This window comes from Amblyomma americanum, chromosome 9, assembly GCF_052857255.1.
Source record: "Amblyomma americanum isolate KBUSLIRL-KWMA chromosome 9, ASM5285725v1, whole genome shotgun sequence".
Taxonomy (NCBI): domain Eukaryota; kingdom Metazoa; phylum Arthropoda; class Arachnida; order Ixodida; family Ixodidae; genus Amblyomma; species Amblyomma americanum.
In genome coordinates, this window is record NC_135505.1 from 147,595,450 (window position 1) to 147,622,593 (window position 27,144).

Sequence of the window (27,144 nt, forward strand, 5' to 3'; positions counted from 1 at the left end):
GTGATGTAAGAAAGTCTCGATGTAAACGCAAGCGGCATCCGTACTTTCGAGCCCCTCTTAGCGAGCGTCCAATCGCCGCGCGCCTGCGTGATGTAAGTCTCGATGTAAACACATGCGGCATCCGTACTTTCGAGCCCCTCTTCGCGAGCGTCCAATCGCCGCGCGCCTGCGTGATGTAAGAAAGTCTCGATGTAAACACAAGCGGCATCCGTACTTTCGAGCCCCTCTTAGCGAGCGTCCAATCGCCGCGCGCCTGCGTGATGTAAGAAAGTCTCGATGTAAACACAAGCGGCATCCGTACTTTCGAGCCCCTCTTAGCGAGCGTCCAATCGCCGCGCGCCTGCGTGATGTAAGTCTCGATGTAAACACAAGCGGCATGCGTACTTTCGAGCGGCCGTCGCCATCTTCGCCTGTCTGCCAGCCCGTCGGCCATGTGTTGACGGCTTTCCTCTCAACATGGAGGAAGTTTACCACGACGTCCCGCCGTTGCATTTCCAGACGTTGCGCAATTTCTGGCGACTCCGCAACACTGCACTCGAATCAACTGCTGTGACAATTGTCATGTCTTGTGTCTATCTGATATGTACATCCAGCGTGTTTAAAAGATACCCCTGAAGTGGTGAAACTTTGCGCTTTGGGCAAGTGATTGATTCCATTAGGGAAAGTTGTCCTTCTGCACCTTTCACTCGGTATCACTGATGAAAACAGAATATGCGAGCGCCAAGCTTCTTTGAGCGTCCCTGTCTGAATGGATAGCAAGGCACTTCCGCTTTTACTTTTTAGTAAGCCAGCACTAACCCATCTTACAATAAGCCTTGCATCAAATGCATTTTATGGCCACTTGAGAACTCTGCCACAACTCAGTATATGGACCGGCGCTAGTCTAACACGAGCATAAAATCATTTCGACCTGCTAATTATAATTGTTAAATCTTAAACGCACATAAAAAAAGCATAAGCGAATATTGTCGACGTGAAAAGATTCACCGGTTCCAGGTGAACAAGTTCAGTCATACACAATTCCTGCATTAGGTTTCTCCTTTGTATAGATTGAGAACAATGCTGAAAGGGCCGCGAAAAATGGAAGCCAGTCATTCGTCAGCCACAGAGGAAAACTCGCGGAAAAAAATTAGAGTCTGTTCCTCTCGTCTCCTTCAATGGAATCTTATAAATTCGAAATGCGAAAGCAGGGCCATTCAGCGTTCGCCGCGCTGAATCTGCGCTATGTATTTCACCAACTTTACGCAACATTGTGCAACGCGAGAGAAAAGTCGGCGCTGCCAGCCCGCCCGCCAACGCGAGACAGAAAAATAAAATGAACAACGAGCTACAGACTCCTGACGAAGGCCAGTCAGCGGCGGACGGCAATAAGCAGAAAGGGGAAAGGCGTATCTCAATTGCAAAGAGCGACTTACTTTACATGTTATTGTTTTCTTTTGCGCTCACGCACTCGGTCACGTGATGCTCCCGTCTCCACTCTCGCCCCGCATCCGAGGGGGAAACTGCGAGGCGATAGACGCCGTTAAGTTGCTCCAGCGAACTGGCGCCCCAAGTTGTACTCGGCTGTGACTGGGCGAGGTGCCCGCCGATGTTCGAGTAGGGTAGGTATTCCACCCTTTGGCCTGCCAGGCTACACACGGTGCGGCACAAAGAGGAGCAGGGCAAGTTTGAGAAGAAGGTGGACGACAGGCTGTGTTTTCAAGGTTGAAGGCGCGCTTAGACGCGAGGTCATTGCTTTTTAAACTGGGCAAGTTGCCTCCGCACATGGTTGCCTCGGCACGTGGCGCCTCCGGCTGTTTTGCTTGGCGGCTTCCGGCGCATGTTTCTGAGTGACCGGAGGGACTGCAGAGAAGACGGGGGGACCTCGTATCGACAGAGGCTCAAGACAGGTAAGCTTGCCGCACATTTTTGTCTTGATAAGATGCAATAAGCGCCAGAGTCACGCGAGGACTCATCATTGGCAGTGAAGGAAGAAATGCAGTGATATCTGTTTGAATCGTTAGAGAATAAGATTGCAATTCCACCGCGATCACCCGACAGATATGTGTACGCCGTTTTCCGAGCTTCTCAAACCTGTCGAGTTCGCCATTCTTTTTGCCATGGGCAGAATATGCTACCATGGCATACTGTTGCTTTCGTGAACACTGAAACCGAGATGTGGCACGATGGAAAATAAATGGAGATCTTATTGGCACAAATGATTAAAGAATGAAATTGTAAGGGCAGCGCTCCGCATGAGAAGGCTTCGCGGGCTGCAGATTTGAGAGGCCAGAACTGGAACAGCGGATGCAGTTGTGCTGGTTTAGTTACGCCACCGAGATAACAACCAGTTGTTATTAATGCCCTTATTGTAGGCATGTTGTTTACAGGTTAGTCTAGATGAATTAGCAAGAAACACACTGTCTAGAATAATATATGATTTGCACCTCTTATTCACGAGAGCAGTTATGTACAATTGCGGAAAAGGTGTAATGTGCAGCCGCTCAAAGACGGCTTTAGTGTGTGAATCATGTCGAATGTTAATTACTTGAGCTACTTTTTTTCAGTACATGAAGCTTTGTATATTGAAAACAGTGGTTGTGCCCAAAACTGAGTAGCAAAAAATAATCACCCAGGAGTACAATGAATCATACAAGAGTTTTTTAAGGCATTGTGAAAAAACTACCGAAACTATGATAGATTACCTATGAAGTTCGAAATTTTTGTAGCCGTCATATGTACAAGAACACTTCACGATAAATTCTTCTGAAAAGTGACTCCCAAGCTTGTAATGGAAGAGGAAATGTGTATTATGGACGAACCTATTGATGGCATTAGCTCAGAAACGGACTTATCTCGAGGTGTAAAGAGCGCAGTTTTTGTCTTGTTTATGTCGATATTCATAGAGTCAGGAAGGGACCACTGACGTAAAGAAAACAGGCATTTTGCAGCATCTGCGTTGAGGCTCGACAAGATGGCGCTCTAAAACATAAGCTGGCGTCAACTGAAAAAAAAAAGCTGTTAGGGTCAATATTTAAGATATAATTTGTGCGGATATTGAAAAATCGCGGCCAGAGTATACTACCTTGGGGAAAGCCTTTACCATGAACGTGCACATCCGTAGGAAGTATGGATTTCCATTTCATTGTGTCATTTCCACGGCGCCTCCCCCCCCCCACCCCCCCCTCCCTCGAAACGCCACGACACCACTGCGCCGCTACCACCGGTGTTCCCAGCTCTAATAAGTCTCACGTCTGCTAACAACTGAGCAGCTATGTAGAACACGACGAAAGAAAATGGCGTAAATTTCCTTTCCTTTCGCCTCCGACAGTCCGCATGTCAGAGGCGAGGCCACCAGGCAGCGAAGTGGGAAGGGGCAAAGCAATGCGCAGAGATGAATTGGGAATGTTTTGCTGGTTTGTTGTTTTTATTAAAAGAGTCCGAGGTTGTGTTCAGCCATTATGTTTGGTGGCCATGTCGCATGAAAATTTAGTCTGAGGCAAGGGTTTGGGGAATGACTGGTCCAACATCTTTATCCGCTCTTCTGCATTTAATAAGCGCTACAAAAAGAGTCATATGCCAGTTTAGGTGTTGGTTGCGTGCTCAGCATGTACTTCTAGAGTACCCAGGTTTTAACGAAAAACCTTTAGTCGATAACTAAGGTTTTGTGCAGTTGTCTCTGCACACTCTTAATCTGGTTCTATGTCGGCTACACTGGAACTGAAGTGGACCTTTTCAAAAAAGGTCCGCCTGAATAAATGCAACCGCATTTAAGACAGAGAAATAGTAGAATATTGAAAACAACGTTACAGTCAAACAAGCGGTTCTACATGGAGAAATGTTCCACATGTGCGCATATGGAACGCCATTCTGTCATTATTTTGACGATTATAATGTAGAGCTGCCTTCCAGGTGGGGGTCTGTTTCCAGCGGTGAGCCTGCAAGTAGGCCCTTAAAAATGTTCTGTCAGTGCTGCTCTGCGGCCACGCCCAAACCTCCCTTCTCACATCGTGCTGCGGTAATCTGGACAAGGCATAATTCAATTACAAGTGTCCGTGAAGCGAAGTTCTCCCGTGGTTGAGAAAACCGTGGTTAAGTTCACGTTTGCACACCTTGTGTTTCAGCGCACTGGATATTCTTACATGGAATAGCAGTGTTCATGACAGTACATACGGTTGTATAATGAAGGGGAAGTCATTATATATCTAAATAACATTGGAAAGCCGGAAAATATGCTTGTGCTGCACTTACCTCAATGCTAAGAGACATACAGCACAGGAAACAATATGAACCAAGTGAATCAGAATAAAACAGGGAGGATTAAAGCTATTTTGGTTTGAAAAACGCGCTACACACTAACAAAACGAGACCGGAACGGAGGACACAGGACAAGATGTTAGTGTGCAGCGCGTTTTTCAAACCAAAATGTATAACCAACTAGCCCACATTTCTGCCTTGATTAAAGCTATTGTTTGACGTGTTTCTCTGAGAAAGGTAGATTGAAGAAAATATGGCCATAACCTCAAGACACAAGCCGCCACTAGAAGCTTTATAATGTGTCTGCTGATATACATTTGAGGGTCCCGAATGAAACGTGAAGCGCTGAAAACTTGTATTGAATTTACATGCTCAGCATGTCATAAGCACGTCCCAAATTCTCTACATTTGTTGTAATCAGAAAATCATCACTGCATATTCGTTAAACCTTTTGCTGCATGCTGTGGTAGTTTTAAATTTACTTTTTCTTTCAGAAAAACTAACATTGAAAGCTGCTGTACAGTATACGTTCGTCGGAGTCTTTGCAAAAGCTTAACGATATAACATGGTTTCTACAAATTGCTGTCTCATTTTGTTTCCAGCGTTGTGAATGAGCTAGATTGAAATTTTTATGATTTAGAGTGTACCGATTTCAATCATTGATTCATTTTCTCATTGGCCCTCTAAGAGCAAGAATACTTTTCTTTTGCGTACCCATATTTTGATGTATTCCTTTCGCTTTCACTCCTGTAAAAGCCCTACATAGGGCTGGCAAAATAAACGAATAAAAGAAATGTGTGATAAGAACTTAGATACAGCTCTCCTGATGCGCGAACAGGGCCGCCATGCGGGACCAGGAAAGGAGTGGTCACGAGGTGCAGATCCTGCGAATTGAAGACCACTTCATTCAGCTCGATGAGGAGGCGCTGCAGGAAGTCCTGCTGGATGATCGCATCAAGGACAAGCACGTGGCTGTGATATCATTGGCTGGCGACTTCCGAAAAGGGAAGTCCTTCATGCTGAGCTTCTTCCTTCGCTTCTTGTATAATTTAGGCAGCCCTGTGTGGCTCGGGAGTCCGAGTGAGCCGCTTCGGGGTTTCAAGTGGCGCGGCGGTTGCGACCGTCACACCACGGGAATCCTGATCTGGAGTGAGGTTTTTTTGGTAAGGCCACTAAGACAGTAAATATGGCGTGTGCTACCTCATGATCTATGCATTTGTAGGTCAAGACGCCGGAACACGGAGAGTTGGCTGTGCTGCTGATGGACACTCAGGGAATGCATGATGACCAGTCCACTGTCAAAGAATCTGCTGTCATATTCGCCTTGACCACTATGCTAAGCTCGGTGCTGGTCTATAACGTCTCCCAAAACATTCAAGAGGACGACCTGCAGTACTTGGAACTCTTCACCGAGTACGGTCGACTGGCAGAGCAGGTAAGCACAGGTCCACAGCAGACCGTGCTTGCTTTTTGCACTGCAATGCTGCCTGTTTTAGTGCACCTTTCTTGCTTTACTTTTACAGCACATGTTCGGGAAGCCTTTCCAGAAACTACTCATTCTTGTGCGGGACTGGTATCATATTCGTGACGCGGAATATGGCGCTGCAGGCGGCCGCAAGTTCCTAGAGAAACGTCTCAAGGTCAAGGAAAACCAGCACCCTCAGCTGCAACAGCTGCGAAAGCACATCGATTCTTTTTTCACAGAGATTGGCTGCTTCCTCATGCCGCACCCAGGATTAAAGGTACGCTGTAACCTTTCAGGTGGCAGCTGTAACATAAAACTTTACGCAGGTGGCAAAAGGAATATCGTCCGATGGCCGTCTCTCAGACATCGAAGAGGACTTCAAGAAGCAACTGCTGCATTTGGTTCCTTCAATTCTTTCCCCAGAGAATCTGATCCCTAAAGAAATAAACGAACAGAAGGTCACTTGCCAGCAACTGATCATCTACATGACGGTAAGTCCAGAGGCTTCTTATTAGAATGTTTCTATATTGCGTGTATGTTTACAGACGTACGTCCATATGTTCAAAGGGAACTCGCTTCCAGAGCCTATAACCGTGTTCCAGGTAGGATGTGGCTCGTTTTTCATGGCGGGTCAGGTGTACAGATATTCGGTTTTCCAGGCAATGGCTGAAGGAAACCACCAAGCGGCTGTGTCCGAGGCTGTGCAGCAATACAGTACCAACATGAACAAGGTGAATTCTTGAATATGCGGTTAGCAGTTTCCATGTTGAGCAGGAATTTGTGGTCGCAGAGGTGCGGAGGACAGAAGATAAGCAGAAATAAGCTCGACAAGATCCACAATCAAGAGAAAGCACGCGCCCAGGACATGTTCCACAACACTCGCAAGATGGGCGGGGAAGAATTATCACGGTGCTACCTGCAAAAACTCTCACAGGCAAGTTATGTTTTATAGCACTTCTTCCTATGCACGTGAGAGTGCCGCGTTGAATACTACCTCTTTGTGCTGGCTATAGCTGCGGACCCGCTTCAACTTTGAGGCATGCAACAGAGCACGGTAAAAGAAGCCTTGCCTGAACCGATATTTTGAGGTCATCGCATTGGAAGTGAGACACGCGGTATGGCATGCAGCATGTTCTATCTTGGAAACTTTACTGAAGTGCTGCAGACTTTTGTGGCTACTGCTTTCAATCATTCTGCGTGAAAAGAAATCATATAAACCAATCAGTGTGGACAGAAGGGGCTGGAAGAAGCGTGCAGTACGATTGCGTGATTCGTATTTGAAACTAAAACAAAAACAACTAAACTTGATCTTACGGTCGAAGCGCGACTTGCTAGGGTGCCGCGCCCGTTCGATTGATCGAGCTGCATTCGTGATTGGAGTGCGATATAACGCGCAAGTCTGCTGTACTTTGAGGTAATATTTTGAGGGATATAATAGGGGCTCGATATTTATAATAATTATAAATAGTCGGGTTCAATATGTATCCGGCCTCCGCTGTACAGACACATCGACTGATCATGACTTTTAAAACCACCGTTATTACGAAATCACTTGAGCTTCCTGTCTCTTCGTTCCAATTAAGTAAGGAAGGCTAGGAGGCAGCTCACTGGAATTTTGATTCGAGCGAAATTTATGCGAAGTTCTCTGCTTCAAGTTTGGTGGGAGGCATGGTTAGTTAGTTTTAGAAACCTTTTTGGATGCCTGTCCGTTGTCTCCTTGTCTTTCCTTTGTGTGTGTGGTTTTACTTGCGCCAAGGTGGATTCTTTCCAAGTTTCAAAGATGCTTAACCAACTTGCCCAGCAACATGCCTTACTGTACTTCCATGTGTTGAATTCAGTATCCAGTTAACTAGGCAGCAGATTCCAAGCGATTTATGCAGGTCATGTCGCATGCATATTTGTTCTTATAAGGAAAAAAGGGAGCCTGTGGACTTTCTGGTAGAATGGTTACGTGATGTCATATTTCTGACAGTCATTCCTGGAGCGTATACGTCCGCTGTGAGTTCAGAAACTACATGACGCTCAACATAAAAATCACTCCATATCTTGGTGTGCGCCAGCGACAGAATGTTAGAACTCAATTTAATGACATTCAGTTTTCGAAAGGTGAAAGAAAACTTGGCGCACTGCAATTGCGGGCGCAGGTCTGTAAAACTACGAGTCAGAAGATTTGCTTTGATACACATTCCATGGACAGTCTATAGCGCATATGTTGCCTTATTTTTCTTATTGCGGTGCATACACGCGTCAGCTCAGTCTGAAAATATTTTTAAACAGTTCAACTGGCCCTTACCTTTGACGAGAGCTATTAAAAAAGAGAAAAACACAATGTTAGCAAGCCGTGCTTTCTCAGTGCTATTATTCAGGAAATGTAATCGCGCGCAGTGGCTCTCTGGCCTTATATTAATAAGATTAGAGGATCTGTTTCTGTTCATAAGGAGACCAAGGAACTCACACAATATTGCTGCACCTCATGTTTTCTTCAGTTGGTCGTTGAACGCATAATTGAACAATGTACATAATGTTCTCGCAATGGAGACTTCCTTTATTTCAGCGAGTGCCATGGTCAAATCTGCCTTTTATTATCTTCACGCGAAACAGTGGATCAACCTTTGTAAACCGCGAATAATTGGTGTAAGAAGAGAGCTTAGTCGAGCTGGTTGGTCCATGTTGATGGAAACGACTGAACAGCGCTAACAGACAGGACAGAAGAGCCAGGGAAGGCAGCAGTATGAAGAAAACACGGCAAGCAGAACACAAATGATCAAACGTCAGGTAAGTACACAATCAGGTGCTATCAATGGGGAACATGTCATTGGCTAATACAGACAAGCTCCTGTGGGATGAGAGCCGTCGAAGGCTGGCTGGCACAGGAGTCACCACAGGTATGTATGCTGACTGCTTCTCAGATCAGCCGTGAAGTTTGACCTTTATATTTGTCAAGGATTATTAAGGTATTATTAAGGAATGCTTCACGCGAGCATGCGAAAGAAGTAGAAAACCAGTCATGCAAAAATAATGTGGTTATGCATTGTACAGACTGCGAAGGCAGTGAAGCAATAAGTCCATTATCCTCGCCAAATATAAACGCCCGACCTCACGGCTCATCTGCGAATCATTCAACATACATAGCTACGGTGACATGTGTGTCACCCAGCCGTCGGCGGCTCGGAACCCCGAGGAGCTTGCTTATCTTGATAGCACCATTGATAATACCTGATTGTGGTCTTTCCTCGATGTGCTTGATTCTTTGTGTTTTGTTGGCCATTTTTACTTTATATTGCTGCCTCCCCCGTCGCAATAAATAATTTTGTTGCGGCGTGTTTGCGTTCTCTCCCGTCCTGTCGGTTAGCCAGTTCACTCGTTTCCATCAGCCGGAGGAAGATAAGCAGCTCACGTTTATTTCTCGCTCGACAGATGGCCTCAGCAAAGCAGGTGTCAAGTCGCCACATAGACTTGGCAAACATTTGCCCCACTAGGCATGCGATTCCGCAGTAGTGAGGTTACACAACCTTTCACGTCACTCGTATGCGTGCTGCTAGCAGAACTGAACTGTCACACACACGGCCACACTCGCACACACTCCCAGTTACCTCACACTCCGACAGCCAAACACCCACGCTTTGGATTTTGTGTACACTCCTTGCTCCTCTCATCCTGTGACGCGTTCTCACTTCCCCCAAAACGTTCGCCTTCCTTTCTGTGTGGGTTCGCAGGCGATGGATCGGTGGTACGCGTGCTTCGCCAGCGGAATGACGAAGACCCCCGTTCTGGAGACCACCGGCTGCAAGGTCGTGGAGGGAGCCACAGCCACTGGCCTCGGCATTGGAGCGGCTGTCTGCTTTGGGATCGGGCTGCCCATTCACGGCGCATGCTGCGGAGTGGTAGCGCTCGTCGCTGCCACCGTCCTTATCGGGACTTACATCTACGGCTGCTGCGTGAGGGGCTCCAGGAAGAACACCTACGTGAGCATGCAGCGCTTGTGTCGATATGAATATCTTTCACCATGGCTGCTGATGATCGCTTGGGAGCTGGGCTGTGGTCGGTGCATACTGAAAGACTAGAAACATTCATTGCGAGGAGGGCAAGTCGAAAATATCGCGACATTGTAAGTGCTCATCATGTGCTCTCCCCTCCTCACCTCTGGCTTTCCCCCTTCCCTGCCTTTTCTCATCATCATCATCATTTATTATACCCTTAAAGGCCCCTGGTGCGGTATTACATAAGGGGGGGGGGGGGGGGGCGGGAGGTAACGCATAAAGATCACACAAAAGTAATCTGTGGAATGTTTGAACTGTTATCCGCTTTTACTTATGAAGATGCTGCTCATGGGCTTCCAATAGGCTCAAATTATGGTGGTCAACTCAGCAAGCTCCCGTAGTGTCGTTGCTTTTATTTTAAATGCCTCCCATGATTCAGCCAGACTCGCGTGTCAGAGAGACAAGGCTTCGGGCCGACGATCATCATCATCATCATCATCATCATCATCATCATCATCATCATCATCATCATCATAATTTATTAACATTGAAAGCTGCCATCAAGGGCAGTATGCGAGGTGGGGGGTGTTATACATAGAGATGAAAGGCAAAATAGTTAACAAATAGCAACATAGAAGTGGAAATAATGAAAGGGCATGCGAAAAAACAAGCTTAAATATTGACAGAATTATATTCAAGATTCTGTTCTCTGGGTTTCTCAGTTTCGTCTTAATTACTCCGCTTTAAACGAGAGCAAAGATGGGGCCAGTTTTCACGTTACTTATTTAGCCAATTGAATGGTGCTAATTCAATGCTTTTGTAATCTCTCACTTTAGTTTTTCAATTTTTATCACTATGTATTACACCGGCTTGTCGCCGGCAGCTTGCTCACAGTAATTTATTTTTCACATTTTCCGCCAATTCTCCTCCAGTGTATTCGTTGAACAGTGCAGCGAGCGTTTGCTTCCTGTTGACAGCGACCTCAAATTTCAATGGTCTGATGTCGTTTTAAGAAAGTCTTGCCCTTTTTGTTGATTTGTTCACAAAGAATAATTAATGCAGGCTTTCGACATTTTATTTATTTATTGGTTTATTCATGTAGCTACATTCAGCACTGACGGCATTACAGAAAGTTTTTTTTTTCACAAAAAAGTGACACGTGATCATGTGAAAGAATTGTAGAATTGTCATGGAAGAAACATAAAAGCATGGCAAATCGTGAAGGCAAAAAAGAAAAGGACACGTGAAATTGAAAGGTGTCGCAAATATATGTCATCGGAAGGTGAGAACAGAGATAACGCGCCAGCAGTATAGTAGGTGTCTACAAAACTTAAAGAAGAAATAAAACAAACAGGAATATGATTGTCACACTGGAGATCGTAGGTGCTGCATCAGAAGAACTAGAGAAGTGTTGTCAGCGGCTCAAACGACGCATTCTGATAGCCGCTTCCATTGGTTTACTGTTCGCGGGAAAAATGACGATTGGTTTGCAGATGTATGGCAAGCTATTTCACGTATTTTAATTGCAACTGTGGTTTATGGCACAGATGAACGTAGGCGGCTTTAGGTAAAGAATGCGATCGACGAAAGCGTTTCTCGTGTTATTTGCGTCAGCAGTTTGAACATAGATAAGGAACAGCGTGTTTGAAGAGCTTGCCGTGAAGGTGCTTTCTTTAGTGTGGTCACGCTGGCACTATGCCTGTAAGACTGTCATGAAACGTCCAGCCCTATTTTTAACAGATCTAATTTTTTTACATATTTAACGGAATTAGGGCGCCCGACTCCGGTAGCATACTCAAAGATGTAACGAACATTGGTAAATTATGAAGTTTCCTTAATGTCACGAAGGGCAGTCCTGAAATGCGCTGGATAAAATTAAGTGATCGCACAGCTTTCATAGCTGCATATTTTGTATGTTTATTCTATGTTAGCTTTGAAAAAAAAATTCCACGGTATCTAACGTTAGCAGCCAGGATTATAGTATATGTACCCAAATGATGCATTGCCACCATATTTATGAGCTTTCTACAATGTGCCACTGCGGTTGGCACCAAAGTGTCTATGCTTCGACTACACCAAGGATTTACCTGACGTATCTTTGGCAGGGTCTGTGAAACAGGTCTCGACGCTTTCTGTTCACACAAGCATTTCAGCGGATGATGTTTTAGACGCGCACGCTAGCTGCCACTGCTCCTCGCACTGCACATTCGTAATCTCCATCTCTTGCATTCCAGGATAGCAACGGAAAAGATGACAAAGCGCGCTCAAAGAAGGTGACAGGCAAAGGCTATTATTATCAGAACACGTTGGACACAGACTTTTTCACGCCAGGCTTCAATGGAACTTCAAAGGTAGGTGTTCTCTCTCGCTATTCGTTTCAAATAATGGACGCAGGAATAGGTCAGAAGTGCCGCACTTCACGAACTGCCGCTGAGCTGCACAGTTTCAGCGTATACGAGAAAGCTAACTTTTCTTGCTCAAGGCAAATACTGAAAAACGCGAAGTGAATCTAAAAGTTGTAACACCAACGATTCCCCCTGCCTGTCACATTTAAGGTGACCCCTCACATTTAGGCATTGTTTCTGAAATTAATGGGCAGAAAGAACTACAGCTTTGGAGTGCTGCCGCTAAACTGGCCAGGATGAGGCGGCTACATTTAAAAAAGCATGTCAACATTTGGGTGGCTTTGGGAAGCATTGTGGTTTACAAAGCTGTGTGCTAAAGTGAATTCTCGAGGCTTTCGCGTGATTGCTAATGCTGCTGCTGCTATGCTGTTGCTGTTGCTGCTATGCTGTTGCTGCTGCTATGCTGTTGCTGCTGCTGCTATGCTGCTGCTGTTGCTATGCTGTTGCTGCTGCTCTGCTGCTGCCTCTGCTATGCTGCTGTGTTGCTATGCTGCTGGTATGCTGCTGCTGTTGCTGCTGGTTCTATGCTGCTGGTACGCTGCTGCTGTTGCTACGCTGCTATGCTGTTGCTGCTGCTTCTATGCTGCTGCTGTTGCTGCTGCTTCTATGCTGCTGCTGTTGCTGCTGCTTCTATGCTGCTGCTGCTGCTGCTGGTGATGCTATGTTGCTGCTGGTAATGCTGAGATACTGGTATGCTGCTGCTGTTGCTGCTGCTTCTATGCTGCTGCTGTTGCTGCTGCTTCTATGCTGCTGCTGTTGCTGCTGCTGTTGCTGCTGCTTCTATGCTGCTGCTGTTGCTGCTGCTTCTATGCTGCTGCTGACGCTATGCTGCTGCTGTTGCTGCTGCTTCTATGCTGCTGCTGACGCTATGCTGCTGCTGACGCTATGCTGCTGGTATGCTGCTGCTGCTGCTGACGCTATGCTGCTGCTGTTGCTGCTGGTATGCTGCTGCTGTTGCTGCTGGTATGCTGCTGCTGTTGCTGCTGGTATGCTGCTGCTGCTGCTGCTGGTATGCTGCTGCTGCTGCTGCTGCTGGTATGCTGCTGCTGCTGCTGCTGCTGGTATGCTGCTGCTGCTGCTGCTGCTGGTATGCTGCTGCTGCTGCTGCTGCTGGTATGCTGCTGCTGCTGCTGCTGCTGGTATGCTGCTGCTGCTGCTGCTGCTGGTATGCTGCTGCTGCTGCTGCTGCTGGTATGCTGCTGCTGCTGCTGCTGCTGGTATGCTGCTGCTGCTGCTGGTATGCTGCTGCTGCTGCTGGTATGCTGCTGCTGCTGCTGGTATGCTGCTGCTGCTGCTGCTGCTGCTGCTGCTGCTGCTGCTGCTGCTGCTGCTGCTGCTGCTGCTGCTGCTGCTGCTGCTGCTGCTGCTGCTGCTGCTGCTGCTGCTGCTGCTGCTGCTGCTGCTGCTGCTGCTGCTGCTGCTGCTGCTGCTGCTGCTGCTGCTGCTGCTGCTGCTGCTGCTGCTGCTGCTGCTGCTGCTGCTGCTGCTGCTGCTGCTGCTGCTGCTGCTGCTGCTGCTGCTGCTGCTGCTGCTGCTGCTGCTGCTGCTGCTGCTGCTGCTGCTGCTGCTGCTGCTGCTGCTGCTGCTGCTGCTGCTGCTGCTGCTGCTGCTGCTGCTGCTGCTGCTGCTGCTGCTGCTGCTGCTGCTGCTGCTGCTGCTGCTGCTGCTGCTGCTGCTGCTGCTGCTGCTGCTGCTGCTGCTGCTGCTGCTGCTGCTGCTGCTGCTGCTGCTGCTGCTGCTGCTGCTGCTGCTGCTGCTGCTGCTGCTGCTGCTGCTGCTGCTGCTGCTGCTGCTGCTGCTGCTGCTGCTGCTGCTGCTGCTGCTGCTGCTGCTGCTGCTGCTGCTGCTGCTGCTGCTGCTGCTGCTGCTGCTGCTGCTGCTGCTGCTGCTGCTGCTGCTGCTGCTGCTGCTGCTGCTGCTGCTGCTGCTGCTGCTGCTGCTGCTGCTGCTGCTGCTGCTGCTGCTGCTGCTGCTGCTGCTGCTGCTGCTGCTGCTGCTGCTGCTGCTGCTGCTGCTGCTGCTGCTGCTGCTGCTGCTGCTGCTGCTGCTGCTGCTGCTGCTGCTGCTGCTGCTGCTGCTGCTGCTGCTGCTGCTGCTGCTGCTGCTGCTGCTGCTGCTGCTGCTGCTGCTGCTGCTGCTGCTGCTGCTGCTGCTGCTGCTGCTGCTGCTGCTGCTGCTGCTGCTGCTGCTGCTGCTGCTGCTGCTGCTGCTGCTGCTGCTGCTGCTGCTGCTGCTGCTGCTGCTGCTGCTGCTGCTGCTGCTGCTGCTGCTGCTGCTGCTGCTGCTGCTGCTGCTGCTGCTGCTGCTGCTGCTGCTGCTGCTGCTGCTGCTGCTGCTGCTGCTGCTGCTGCTGCTGCTGCTGCTGCTGCTGCTGCTGCTGCTGCTGCTGCTGCTGCTGCTGCTGCTGCTGCTGCTGCTGCTGCTGCTGCTGCTGCTGCTGCTGCTGCTGCTGCTGCTGCTGCTGCTGCTGCTGCTGCTGCTGCTGCTGCTGCTGCTGCTGCTGCTGCTGCTGCTGCTGCTGCTGCTGCTGCTGCTGCTGCTGCTGCTGCTGCTGCTGCTGCTGCTGCTGCTGCTGCTGCTGCTGCTGCTGCTGCTGCTGCTGCTGCTGCTGCTGCTGCTGCTGCTGCTGCTGCTGCTGCTGCTGCTGCTGCTGCTGCTGCTGCTGCTGCTGCTGCTGCTGCTGCTGCTGCTGCTGCTGCTGCTGCTGCTGCTGCTGCTGCTGCTGCTGCTGCTGCTGCTGCTGCTGCTGCTGCTGCTGCTGCTGCTGCTGCTGCTGCTGCTGCTGCTGCTGCTGCTGCTGCTGCTGCTGCTGCTGCTGCTGCTGCTGCTGCTGCTGCTGCTGCTGCTGCTGCTGCTGCTGCTGCTGCTGCTGCTGCTGCTGCTGCTGCTGCTGCTGCTGCTGCTGCTGCTGCTGCTGCTGCTGCTGCTGCTGCTGCTGCTGCTGCTGCTGCTGCTGCTGCTGCTGCTGCTGCTGCTGCTGCTGCTGCTGCTGCTGCTGCTGCTGCTGCTGCTGCTGCTGCTGCTGCTGCTGCTGCTGCTGCTGCTGCTGCTGCTGCTGCTGCTGCTGCTGCTGCTGCTGCTGCTGCTGCTGCTGCTGCTGCTGCTGCTGCTGCTGCTGCTGCTGCTGCTGCTGCTGCTGCTGCTGCTGCTGCTGCTGCTGCTGCTGCTGCTGCTGCTGCTGCTGCTGCTGCTGCTGCTGCTGCTGCTGCTGCTGCTGCTGCTGCTGCTGCTGCTGCTGCTGCTGCTGCTGCTGCTGCTGCTGCTGCTGCTGCTGCTGCTGCTGCTGCTGCTGCTGCTGCTGCTGCTGCTGCTGCTGCTGCTGCTGCTGCTGCTGCTGCTGCTGCTGCTGCTGCTGCTGCTGCTGCTGCTGCTGCTGCTGCTGCTGCTGCTGCTGCTGCTGCTGCTGCTGCTGCTGCTGCTGCTGCTGCTGCTGCTGCTGCTGCTGCTGCTGCTGCTGCTGCTGCTGCTGCTGCTGCTGCTGCTGCTGCTGCTGCTGCTGCTGCTGCTGCTGCTGCTGCTGCTGCTGCTGCTGCTGCTGCTGCTGCTGCTGCTGCTGCTGCTGCTGCTGCTGCTGCTGCTGCTGCTGCTGCTGCTGCTGCTGCTGCTGCTGCTGCTGCTGCTGCTGCTGCTGCTGCTGCTGCTGCTGCTGCTGCTGCTGCTGCTGCTGCTGCTGCTGCTGCTGCTGCTGCTGCTGCTGCTGCTGCTGCTGCTGCTGCTGCTGCTGCTGCTGCTGCTGCTGCTGCTGCTGCTGCTGCTGCTGCTGCTGCTGCTGCTGCTGCTGCTGCTGCTGCTGCTGCTGCTGCTGCTGCTGCTGCTGCTGCTGCTGCTGCTGCTGCTGCTGCTGCTGCTGCTGCTGCTGCTGCTGCTGCTGCTGCTGCTGCTGCTGCTGCTGCTGCTGCTGCTGCTGCTGCTGCTGCTGCTGCTGCTGCTGCTGCTGCTGCTGCTGCTGCTGCTGCTGCTGCTGCTGCTGCTGCTGCTGCTGCTGCTGCTGCTGCTGCTGCTGCTGCTGCTGCTGCTGCTGCTGCTGCTGCTGCTGCTGCTGCTGCTGCTGCTGCTGCTGCTGCTGCTGCTGCTGCTGCTGCTGCTGCTGCTGCTGCTGCTGCTGCTGCTGCTGCTGCTGCTGCTGCTGCTGCTGCTGCTGCTGCTGCTGCTGCTGCTGCTGCTGCTGCTGCTGCTGCTGCTGCTGCTGCTGCTGCTGCTGCTGCTGCTGCTGCTGCTGCTGCTGCTGCTGCTGCTGCTGCTGCTGCTGCTGCTGCTGCTGCTGCTGCTGCTGCTGCTGCTGCTGCTGCTGCTGCTGCTGCTGCTGCTGCTGCTGCTGCTGCTGCTGCTGCTGCTGCTGCTGCTGCTGCTGCTGCTGCTGCTGCTGCTGCTGCTGCTGCTGCTGCTGCTGCTGCTGCTGCTGCTGCTGCTGCTGCTGCTGCTGCTGCTGCTGCTTGCTGCTGCTGCTGCTGCTGCTGCTGCTGCTGCTGCTGCTGCTGCTGCTGCTGCTGCTGCTGCTGCTGCTGCTGCTGCTAGCTGCTGCTGCTGCTGCTGCTGCTGCTGCTGCTGCTGCTGCTGCTGCTGCTGCTGCTGCTGCTGCTGCTGCTGCTGCTGCTGCTGCTGCTGCTGCTGCTGCTGCTGCTGCTGCTGCTGCTGCTGCTGCTGCTGCTGCTGCTGCTGCTGCTGCTGCTGCTGCTGCTGCTGCTGCTGCTGCTGCTGCTGCTGCTGCTGCTGCTGCTGCTGCTGCTGCTGCTGCTGCTGCTGCTGCTGCTGCTGCTGCTGCTGCTGCTGCTGCTGCTGCTGCTGCTGCTGCTGCTGCTGCTGCTGCTGCTGCTGCTGCTGCTGCTGCTGCTGCTGCTGCTGCTGCTGCTGCTGCTGCTGCTGCTGCTGCTGCTGCTGCTGCTGCTGCTGCTGCTGCTGCTGCTGCTGCTGCTGCTGCTGCTGCTGCTGCTGCTGCTGCTGCTGCTGCTGCTGCTGCTGCTGCTGCTGCTGCTGCTGCTGCTGCTGCTGCTGCTGCTGCTGCTGCTGCTGCTGCTGCTGCTGCTGCTGCTGCTGCTGCTGCTGCTGCTGCTGCTGCTGCTGCTGCTGCTGCTGCTGCTGCTGCTGCTGCTGCTGCTGCTGCTGCTGCTGCTGCTGCTGCTGCTGCTGCTGCTGCTGCTGCTGCTGCTGCTGCTGCTGCTGCTGCTGCTGCTGCTGCTGCTGCTGCTGCTGCTGCTGCTGCTGCTGCTGCTGCTGCTGCTGCTGCTGCTGCTGCTGCTGCTGCTGCTGCTGCTGCTGCTGCTGCTGCTGCTGCTGCTGCTGCTGCTGCTGCTGCTGCTGCTGCTGCTGCTGCTGCTGCTGCTGCTGCTGCTGCTGCTGCTGCTGCTGCTGCTGCTGCTGCTGCTGCTGCTGCTGCTGCTGCTGCTGCTGCTGCTGCTGCTGCTGCTGCTGCTGCTGCTGCTGCTGCTGCTGCTGCTGCTGCTGCTGCTGCTGCTGCTGCTGCTGCTGCTGCTGCTGCTGCTGCTGCTGCTGCTGCTGCTGCTGCTGCTGCTGCTGCTGCTGCTGCTGCTGCTGCTGCTGCTGCTGCTGCTGCTGCTGCTGCTGCTGCTGCTGCTGCTGCTGCTGCTGCTGCTGCTGCTGCTGCTGCTGCTGCTGCTGCTGCTGCTGCTGCTGCTGCTGCTGCTGCTGCTGCTGCTGCTGCTGCTGCTGCTGCTGCTGCTGCTGCTGCTGCTGCTGCTGCTGCTGCTGCTGCTGCTGCTGCTGCTGCTGCTGCTGCTGCTGCTGCTGCTGCTGCTGCTGCTGCTGCTGCTGCTGCTGCTGCTGCTGCTGCTGCTGCTGCTGCTGCTGCTGCTGCTGCTGCTGCTGCTGCTGCTGCTGCTGCTGCTGCTGCTGCTGCTGCTGCTGCTGCTGCTGCTGCTGCTGCTGCTGCTGCTGCTGCTGCTGCTGCTGCTGCTGCTGCTGCTGCTGCTGCTGCTGCTGCTGCTGCTGCTGCTGCTGCTGCTGCTGCTGCTGCTGCTGCTGCTGCTGCTGCTGCTGCTGCTGCTGCTGCTGCTGCTGCTGCTGCTGCTGCTGCTGCTGCTGCTGCTGCTGCTGCTGCTGCTGCTGCTGCTGCTGCTGCTGCTGCTGCTGCTGCTGCTGCTGCTGCTGCTGCTGCTGCTGCTGCTGCTGCTGCTGCTGCTGCTGCTGCTGCTGCTGCTGCTGCTGCTGCTGCTGCTGCTGCTGCTGCTGCTGCTGCTGCTTGCTGCTGCTGCTGCTGCTGCTGCTGCTGCTGCTGCTGCTGCTGCTGCTGCTGCTGCTGCTGCTGCTGCTGCTGCTGCTGCTGCTGCTGCTGCTGCTGCTGCTGCTGCTGCTGCTGCTGCTGCTGCTGCTGCTGCTGCTGCACTGCTGCTGCTGCTGCTATACTGCTGCACTGCTGCTGCTGCTGCACTGCTGCTGCTGCTGCTATACTGCTGCACTGCTGCTGCTGCTGCTATACTGCTGATACTGCTGATGCTGCTATGCTGCTGCTGCTGCTGCTGCTGCTGCTGCTGCTGCTGCTGCTGCTGCTGCTGCTGCTGCTGCTGCTGCTGCTTGCTGCTGCTGCTGCTGCTGCTGCTGCTGCTGCTGCTGCTGCTGCTGCTGCTGCTGCTGCTGCTGCTGCTGCTGCTGCTGCTGCTGCTGCTGCTGCTGCTGCTGCTGCTGCTGCTGCTGCTGCTGCTGCTGCTGCTGCTGCTGCTGCTGCTGCTGCTGCTGCTGCTGCTGCTGCTGCTGCTGCTGCTGCTGCTGCTGCTGCTGCTGCTGCTGCTGCTGCTGCTGCTGCTGCTGCTGCTGCTGCTGCTGCTGCTGCTGCTGCTGCTGCTGCTGCTGCTGCTGCTGCTGCTGCTGCTGCTGCTGCTGCTGCTGCTGCTGCTGCTGCTGCTGCTGCTGCTGCTGCTGCTGCTGCTGCTGCTGCTGCTGCTGCTGCTGCTGCTGCTGCTGCTGCTGCTGCTGCTGCTGCTGCTGCTGCTGCTGCTGCTGCTGCTGCTGCTGCTGCTGCTGCTGCTGCTGCTGCTGCTGCTGCTGCTGCTGCTGCTGCTGCTGCTGCTGCTGCTGCTGCTGCTGCTGCTGCTGCTGCTGCTGCTGCTGCTGCTGCTGCTGCTGCTGCTGCTGCTGCTGCTGCTGCTGCTGCTGCTGCTGCTGCTGCTGCTGCTGCTGCTGCTGCTGCTGCTGCTGCTGCTGCTGCTGCTGCTGCTGCTGCTGCTGCTGCTGCTGCTGCTGCTGCTGCTGCTGCTGCTGCTGCTGCTGCTGCTGCTGCTGCTGCTGCTGCTGCTGCTGCTGCTGCTGCTGCTGCTGCTGCTGCTGCTGCTGCTGCTGCTGCTGCTGCTGCTGCTGCTGCTGCTGCTGCTGCTGCTGCTGCTGCTGCTGCTGCTGCTGCTGCTGCTGCTGCTGCTGCTGCTGCTGCTGCTGCTGCTGCTGCTGCTGCTGCTGCTGCTGCTGCTGCTGCTGCTGCTGCTGCTGCTGCTGCTGCTGCTGCTGCTGCTGCTGCTGCTGCTGCTGCTGCTGCTGCTGCTGCTGCTGCTGCTGCTGCTGCTGCTGCTGCTGCTGCTGCTGCTGCTGCTGCTGCTGCTGCTGCTGCTGCTGCTGCTGCTGCTGCTGCTGCTGCTGCTGCTGCTGCTGCTGCTGCTGCTGCTGCTGCTGCTGCTGCTGCTGCTGCTGCTGCTGCTGCTGCTGCTGCTGCTGCTGCTGCTGCTGCTGCTGCTGCTGCTGCTGCTGCTGCTGCTGCTGCTGCTGCTGCTGCTGCTGCTGCTGCTGCTGCTGCTGCTGCTGCTGCTGCTGCTGCTGCTGCTGCTGCTGCTGCTGCTGCTGCTGCTGCTGCTGCTGCTGCTGCTGCTGCTGCTGCTGCTGCTGCTGCTGCTGCTGCTGCTGCTGCTGCTGCTGCTGCTGCTGCTGCTGCTGCTGCTGCTGCTGCTGCTGCTGCTGCTGCTGCTGCTGCTGCTGCTGCTGCTGCTGCTGCTGCTGCTGCTGCTGCTGCTGCTGCTGCTGCTGCTGCTGCTGCTGCTGCTGCTGCTGCTGCTGCTGCTGCTGCTGCTGCTGCTGCTGCTGCTGCTGCTGCTGCTGCTGCTGCTGCTGCTGCTGCTGCTGCTGCTGCTGCTGCTGCTGCTGCTGCTGCTGCTGCTGCTGCTGCTGCTGCTGCTGCTGCTGCTGCTGCTGCTGCTGCTGCTGCTGCTGCTGCTGCTGCTGCTGCTGCTGCTGCTGCTGCTGCTGCTGCTGCTGCTGCTGCTGCTGCTGCTGCTGCTGCTGCTGCTGCTGCTGCTGCTGCTGCTGCTGCTGCTGCTGCTGCTGCTGCTGCTGCTGCTGCTGCTGCTGCTGCTGCTGCTGCTGCTGCTGCTGCTGCTGCTGCTGCTGCTGCTGCTGCTGCTGCTGCTGCTGCTGCTGCTGCTGCTGCTGCTGCTGCTGCTGCTGCTGCTGCTGCTGCTGCTGCTGCTGCTGCTGCTGCTGCTGCTGCTGCTGCTGCTGCTGCTGCTGCTGCTGCTGCTGCTGCTGCTGCTGCTGCTGCTGCTGCTGCTGCTGCTGCTGCTGCTGCTGCTGCTGCTGCTGCTGCTGCTGCTGCTGCTGCTGCTGCTGCTGCTGCTGCTGCTGCTGCTGCTGCTGCTGCTGCTGCTGCTGCTGCTGCTGCTGCTGCTGCTGCTGCTGCTGCTGCTGCTGCTGCTGCTGCTGCTGCTGCTGCTGCTGCTGCTGCTGCTGCTGCTGCTGCTGCTGCTGCTGCTGCTGCTGCTGCTGCTGCTGCTGCTGCTGCTGCTGCTGCTGCTGCTGCTGCTGCTGCTGCTGCTGCTGCTGCTGCTGCTGCTGCTGCTGCTGCTGCTGCTGCTGCTGCTGCTGCTGCTGCTGCTGCTGCTGCTGCTGCTGCTGCTGCTGCTGCTGCTGCTGCTGCTGCTGCTGCTGCTGCTGCTGCTGCTGCTGCTGCTGCTGCTGCTGCTGCTGCTGCTGCTGCTGCTGCTGCTGCTGCTGCTGCTGCTGCTGCTGCTGCTGCTGCTGCTGCTGCTGCTGCTGCTGCTGCTGCTGCTGCTGCTGCTGCTGCTGCTGCTGCTGCTGCTGCTGCTGCTGCTGCTGCTGCTGCTGCTGCTGCTGCTGCTGCTGCTGCTGCTGCTGCTGCTGCTGCTGCTGCTGCTGCTGCTGCTGCTGCTGCTGCTGCTGCTGCTGCTGCTGCTGCTGCTGCTGCTGCTGCTGCTGCTGCTGCTGCTGCTGCTGCTGCTGCTGCTGCTGCTGCTGCTGCTGCTGCTGCTGCTGCTGCTGCTGCTGCTGCTGCTGCTGCTGCTGCTGCTGCTGCTGCTGCTGCTGCTGCTGCTGCTGCTGCTGCTGCTGCTGCTGCTGCTGCTGCTGCTGCTGCTGCTGCTGCTGCTGCTGCTGCTGCTGCTGCTGCTGCTGCTGCTGCTGCTGCTGCTGCTGCTGCTGCTGCTGCTGCTGCTGCTGCTGCTGCTGCTGCTGCTGCTGCTGCTGCTGCTGCTGCTGCTGCTGCTGCTGCTGCTGCTGCTGCTGCTGCTGCTGCTGCTGCTGCTGCTGCTGCTGCTGCTGCTGCTGCTGCTGCTGCTGCTGCTGCTGCTGCTGCTGCTGCTGCTGCTGCTGCTGCTGCTGCTGCTGCTGCTGCTGCTGCTGCTGCTGCTGCTGCTGCTGCTGCTGCTGCTGCTGCTGCTGCTGCTGCTGCTGCTGCTGCTGCTGCTGCTGCTGCTGCTGCTGCTGCTGCTGCTGCTGCTGCTGCTGCTGCTGCTGTGCTGCTGCTGCTGCTGCTGCTGCTGCTGCTGCTGCTGCTGCTGCTGCTGCTGCTGCTGCTGCTGCTGCTGCTGCTGCTGCTGCTGCTGCTGCTGCTGCTGCTGCTGCTGCTGCTGCTGCTGCTGCTGCTGCTGCTGCTGCTGCTGCTGCTGCTGCTGCTGCTGCTGCTGCTGCTGCTGCTGCTGCTGCTGCTGCTGCTGCTGCTGCTGCTGCTGCTGCTGCTGCTGCTGCTGCTGCTGCTGCTGCTGCTGCTGCTGCTGCTGCTGCTGCTGCTGCTGCTGCTGCTGCTGCTGCTGCTGCTGCTGCTGCTGCTGCTGCTGCTGCTGCTGCTGCTGCTGCTGCTGCTGCTGCTGCTGCTGCTGCTGCTGCTGCTGCTGCTGCTGCTGCTGCTGCTGCTGCTGCTGCTGCTGCTGCTGCTGCTGCTGCTATACTGCTGATGCTGCTATGCTGCTGCTATGCTGCTGTTTTGGTGCTGCTCTGCTGCTGATGCTGCTATCACGCGAAAGCCTCAAGCATTCACTTTAGCACACACTTTTGTAAACCAGAATACTGCTGCTGCTGCTGCAGTGGTTGTAGAATTAGTAGTAGTGGTAGTAAGAGTAGTGGTAATAGTTGTAGTAGTATTAGTAGTATAGCAGTGGTCATCATGACTAGAGGTTGCAATCACGTGACCACCCCGTGCATTTAGACAAACACTGGTGCCTCGTTCTAACTTCGCTGCGAGAGAGAGAGAGAGAGAGAGATAAGCTCTTTAATTGAAAATCAGAGAATTGAGCCGGCGTTTAAATCCACTGACTTGCTATTCTGCATGGGGAGAAGAAGTTGATCGCTATCAGATGTGGCGGCTATTGGCAACAATCGGCGCCAAGTCCCTTTAAACGCTGCTGAAGATTACATCCTGAAACTACTACTTGGTACGTCATCCTGCGCGCCTCTGCAGTAGCATACTTGCCAGTTATTATTACAGCGTTCTAGAAGGCTTTAATTACGATAAGGCCTCCAGTGGAAATGTGGCACATCAGTCGCGATTTGAGACGCCAGCGCCATGATTGAGGAGTGGAACGAAAAGAGGGCGATTTAAATCTCTTAGAACTCTGCCCGCAAATGCGCTGCACAATAAGGCTATCAAGCCCGCGCCAACAACATAAAGTACTCATATGCAAAAAAGAAAATCATCACATACTCATGCAGGAGAAACTGCATCAATTGACTTGCTATAGATGTGATCATCCACATCACTACATTCGCTTCGCTTTGAATTCGTTGTACAGGTAACAACAAAACTTGTTAATTTTGCAAGTGGAATATAGAGCTCTTAAAGGGTTTAAGGGATAAAAAAGTTGTAACAACAAAACTTGTTAATTTTGCAAGTGGAATATAGAGCTCTTAAAGGGTTTAAGGGATAAAAAAGTTTGGTCGCGTGGGAAAATATTACACATGGATCACCGTGTGGTATTCGGTCACGACGGCTAAGTAGTTTAGCATGAGATTACGACTCATGGCTTTTACAGTTTCGATTTCAATAGCCAAACAATGGCTTTTGTAGGTTAGTATATAGGCAACGTGAGGCTTGAAAAAGCCGCAATATAATTGCTGCTTCGTCCTTTTAATTCTCTGCAATGCTAAAACTGGCCTGCCTCAACAGACGGAATCGCAACGAGTGAAGAAGCACCAATTACATTGCAGTTTTCTTCACGTGTCACGTGGTCTATACTCACCTCTGACATCATAATCATCGCTAGGCTGCTGTAACTAAAACAAGCGAGACAATAAATTCGATTATAAGTTCGTAGTTGAATACCGTGTGGTGATCCATGCGTCATTAGAAAGAAGAAATCTTACAACTGAAATCTGGTGCGTACACCAATTTAAATACCGCCTATTGCTTATTGCGGGTTGGTAGTTGCCAATCGGTCGCTTTCTTGCCACCTTGCTTTATCAGTTTCAGTCACGCTGACTGTCGGCCATCTGTTTACCTTCTAGGCGAACAAACTGAAGAACAAGCTCGAAACCATAGGCAGTGTCAAGCACAAATATATGATCGAAATGGAAGAGGTAAGTCGCTGCAAACCGATTTTGTGGAGGCGTTCTTTATGACTTTGTGAGCGAACGCTGCTCGAAAAGCGGACGAAGCGGGCAGCTTTCAAATAACACTGCACGTCTGGGACGCGCAGATATGCGGAGCAGACAAGCCCTTCGTGAAGCAGGACGAACTGCATGACCTCCATTGCCGCCACCGCCAGACCGCTTTGTACACGTTCACAGAAGCTTGTGAAATGGCTGGCATGAAGCCTCCGCAGCGCTCCCTAGAAGGGCTTGCTCAGGTAGGTTGTCTCTCATCACGCCCCATTAGCATGGAGGAAGAAAAACCCGGGAGGGAGCGTGGCGTCACTCGGCCGGCGTTCGCAAGCCAAGTGCTCTTGAAGCCGTTGCCTCTTCCGGTTTTTCGCTCTCTGAGTCAGTACCGAGTGCTTTGATGTCGGTACGTTTTAGTGCGTCTACGCGTCCCATGGCGCGGGCGTCCGCAGCAAGGAGATTGATCTACAGCACGGTGTAAGAATAACATACAGTCCATGGTCTACAGTCAGTTTGCCGCGCTGATTCGCACATGAGCGCGCGTAGCAGTGATAGATATCACCGCATGCGCGCTATCGCGTGGTGTGATAGCGAGGGGACCGGCTCTCTCCATTTACTTTTCATGGCTGCGCTATGAACCTCCATCCTGAGTTTTTTGTCCTCTATGCCCGTGAGCCTATCTACAAGTGCTAGCTACCAGGGTGTGGTACTGCAGCGTCACCTGCCACAGCGGCAGAGTGACTCGGCCACGCACCGCTTGGCATAATAAAACACCTTTTGCCCGAAAGCCCGCGCGCTGTTAGTGCTCTCCCAGGACGCCAGATGGTGCCAGGTACCCGTTAGTAGCTGCGCACACCCCTGCCACATCGGGACCAATCAGCGCGTGCGCACTGGCGGTGGGCGGGCTCCCGTTACTCCAGTAACGGTAACACGATCCATGTTTGTTCTGAGCCACGCCTTTGCGACCATCTCTAAGCAGCGAGCTTTGCCCCCTGAAAGGCAATGATGAAAAAAGGAAGAAATCAAACCACGCAGCCTGGGAAACTTCTGTAGAGATTTCTTATGTATAACCGTAGCTACCCGCGGTACATTAGGGGAGCGGGGAGTCCTTCTTTCTTTCGGACTCATCTACTTTATATGTATACCCGTAGCAAAATTTCTATAGACAGTCCATAGAGAATCCATCGACAGGCGATGGACTGTTATTTGAATTTTATTGCGAGCAGAGGGCAGACGCATGTGCATTTTCTCTTATTTCTGTCATAATTCTGGAAGCGCAAAATAGCAAATAGCTCGAATTGAATTTGCAGGAAATCGACACAGCGTTCGAGAACTTCTCCAACCAGAATGCCAGCAAAATGAACTTTGGTTCTCGCGCCGTCGAAAGGATTCGTTCCACGTTCCAGAAGTCTTCGACCCCATACTTCCACCTGAAGGAAAGCTAAGACATCGTTGCTAAGACTTGACCAACCGAAAGTGCGGCCCTGGATGCTGAACGGTTCTGGAGTCGCATCAGCTCACCACCACTGAACCTCGGACTATTGATCCACTGCTGCCCCGTGGTCACACATATTTCTCTTTTTCATCTATCATATTACTACGCCGGCAAAAAAGGGCAGGAAGCACGTGATATATTGCTACGGTACACAGTTGCATGACGACGAGGACATTCTTTCTGTCTCTACGCAGCTACGACGAAAACGTTGCAAATATAGGTGTAGTGTAGCTGTTTATTGAGTTTTGCCGACTGCGTGCTGTCGCACCTGCCGCTCGCACGATTACCGTTAGCGCTTTGGTGGAGCTGCCAGGTATGTCATCCCATTAAACCCTGGATCTCCGCTGCGACTGCCACCTTGTGATCAGCGCAGTGACAACCAAGCGAGCTCCGTCAGTGGAGGCAACGACGACTGCCGTCATGGCACAACTGGTGACCCTGGCACCATCTGTGGCATCGACAACGTTGACTGCTAAGCCAGCCATGTACAGTCTGGTCAAAAGTCTTAAGGCCAAAGTCCTTTCGCTTCAGCCGCATAACAGGGCCATTACAGCACTATTAAAGACGCAGTGACCTTGATATGCTAGCAGTAGGTATCTTCTTGCGGTAGGGAACCTTCCTTTTTGACTGGTGTTTTGAATGATCCGCTACACGGAGCATTCTAGGAACATTCATTTCGCTGCAGGTGAACGCCTTAAGACTTTTTACCAAGACTGTACAACCCCGTCAGCAAACACAACCGTCGGGACACGACAATCAAATTGGCAAATGTCATTTTCTACTTGGCGGATATTGCCCGCGTCTGGTTCGACAGGTGTGAGGAAGACGTGATCAACAGGGATCTGCGTAAGCAGAAGTACCGGTACATGTTCGGCAAGCCCATTGGACGCAAACCCACCGATAGAAAAGGTCCCGCCTCTCGAGCTGAGTCGTCCATAGAGTCCTGTATACTTATATATAGGATGTCCTAGGTTGTGGGACTCGCCTACTGTAGATGATAAAAAAAACACATGAGAAAGTTCGGTCCTTGGCGGCTGGATGCCTAAATGGAAAGTCATTTAAACATCGTAACTTCAGTGGAACAATAACTGAAAAAAGAGCTAGCTTGGAAGTCATTAGACCACCGCAGAACCAAGCTGAGGCTCAAACTTTTCCATAGCATATACTACTCCCACATTGGCATTCCAAGCGAAACATACATCTTCAAAAAATACTACGTATGCACCTTGACCATGACCAAAAAGTACAGGTGCCCACAAAAGTTTTCGGAACACGAATATTGCCACAAAGCCTAATTACTGCGCAGCATAAGTATGCAGCCACGAAATGAAGGGCATGCTTTGTAGTTCACAACGCGACTTGCACAGTACACCCCTCAGTGCGTGGATGCGCTTGTAACCCGCGAGGAAATAGACGTTTTTCGTGATTTCGGCGTTCCAAAAATTTTGTGGGCACCTGTACGTGAATATAAATGCAAGACGGCAGGATACAGCAACTCTTTAAAAAAAAAAAAACGAGTCGTCAATGTAACCGTTTGCCAGCCGTTCGGCTGTCTTATCAAACGAAGCGTTCTATTCCGCTTTGAGCCAGGTCACATAATTTCATCGTTAGATTGGGAGCTCTTATCTGTGTGCAGTTGCCACTTATCGTGTGTTTCGTGTGTTTCACAGTGTATCCCACATTGTTCTCATCTTTCCACAATATACTTGCGTGAAATGCGCATTATAAGTTGCATTACTTGAGCGTTCACATGTGTACAGCGTTGGTGTTTTTTTCTTTTAAACTGCATGTCTTTGGCGAAAT

General features: G+C 53.1%; 1 protein-coding gene across 3 annotated transcripts; it reads left to right on the plus strand.

Annotated features, from left to right (window-relative positions):
- The first annotated feature begins 1,357 nt into the window (after nt 1-1,357).
- Nucleotides 1,358-25,688, plus strand: LOC144104824 (atlastin-2-like). Of its 3 annotated transcripts, none has more exons than XM_077638034.1 (13): nt 1,358-1,889; nt 5,055-5,399; nt 5,459-5,671; nt 5,760-5,978; nt 6,028-6,192; nt 6,247-6,303; nt 6,361-6,432; nt 6,492-6,635; nt 9,418-9,666; nt 11,916-12,032; nt 23,754-23,825; nt 23,945-24,094; nt 25,157-25,688. In XM_077638034.1, the coding sequence occupies exons 2-13, from the start codon at nt 5,082-5,084 to the stop codon at nt 25,289-25,291; spliced, it is 1,911 nt and encodes a 636-aa protein (XP_077494160.1). In that variant the 5' UTR covers nt 1,358-1,889; nt 5,055-5,081; the 3' UTR covers nt 25,292-25,688. The 3 variants fall into 3 exon arrangements, with proteins under 3 accessions (XP_077494160.1, XP_077494159.1, XP_077494161.1); XM_077638033.1 differs by having other exon boundaries at nt 1,360-1,889; nt 5,075-5,399; XM_077638035.1 differs by lacking the exon at nt 5,055-5,399 and having other exon boundaries at nt 1,370-1,889.
- The last annotated feature ends 1,456 nt before the right edge of the window (nt 25,689-27,144 follow it).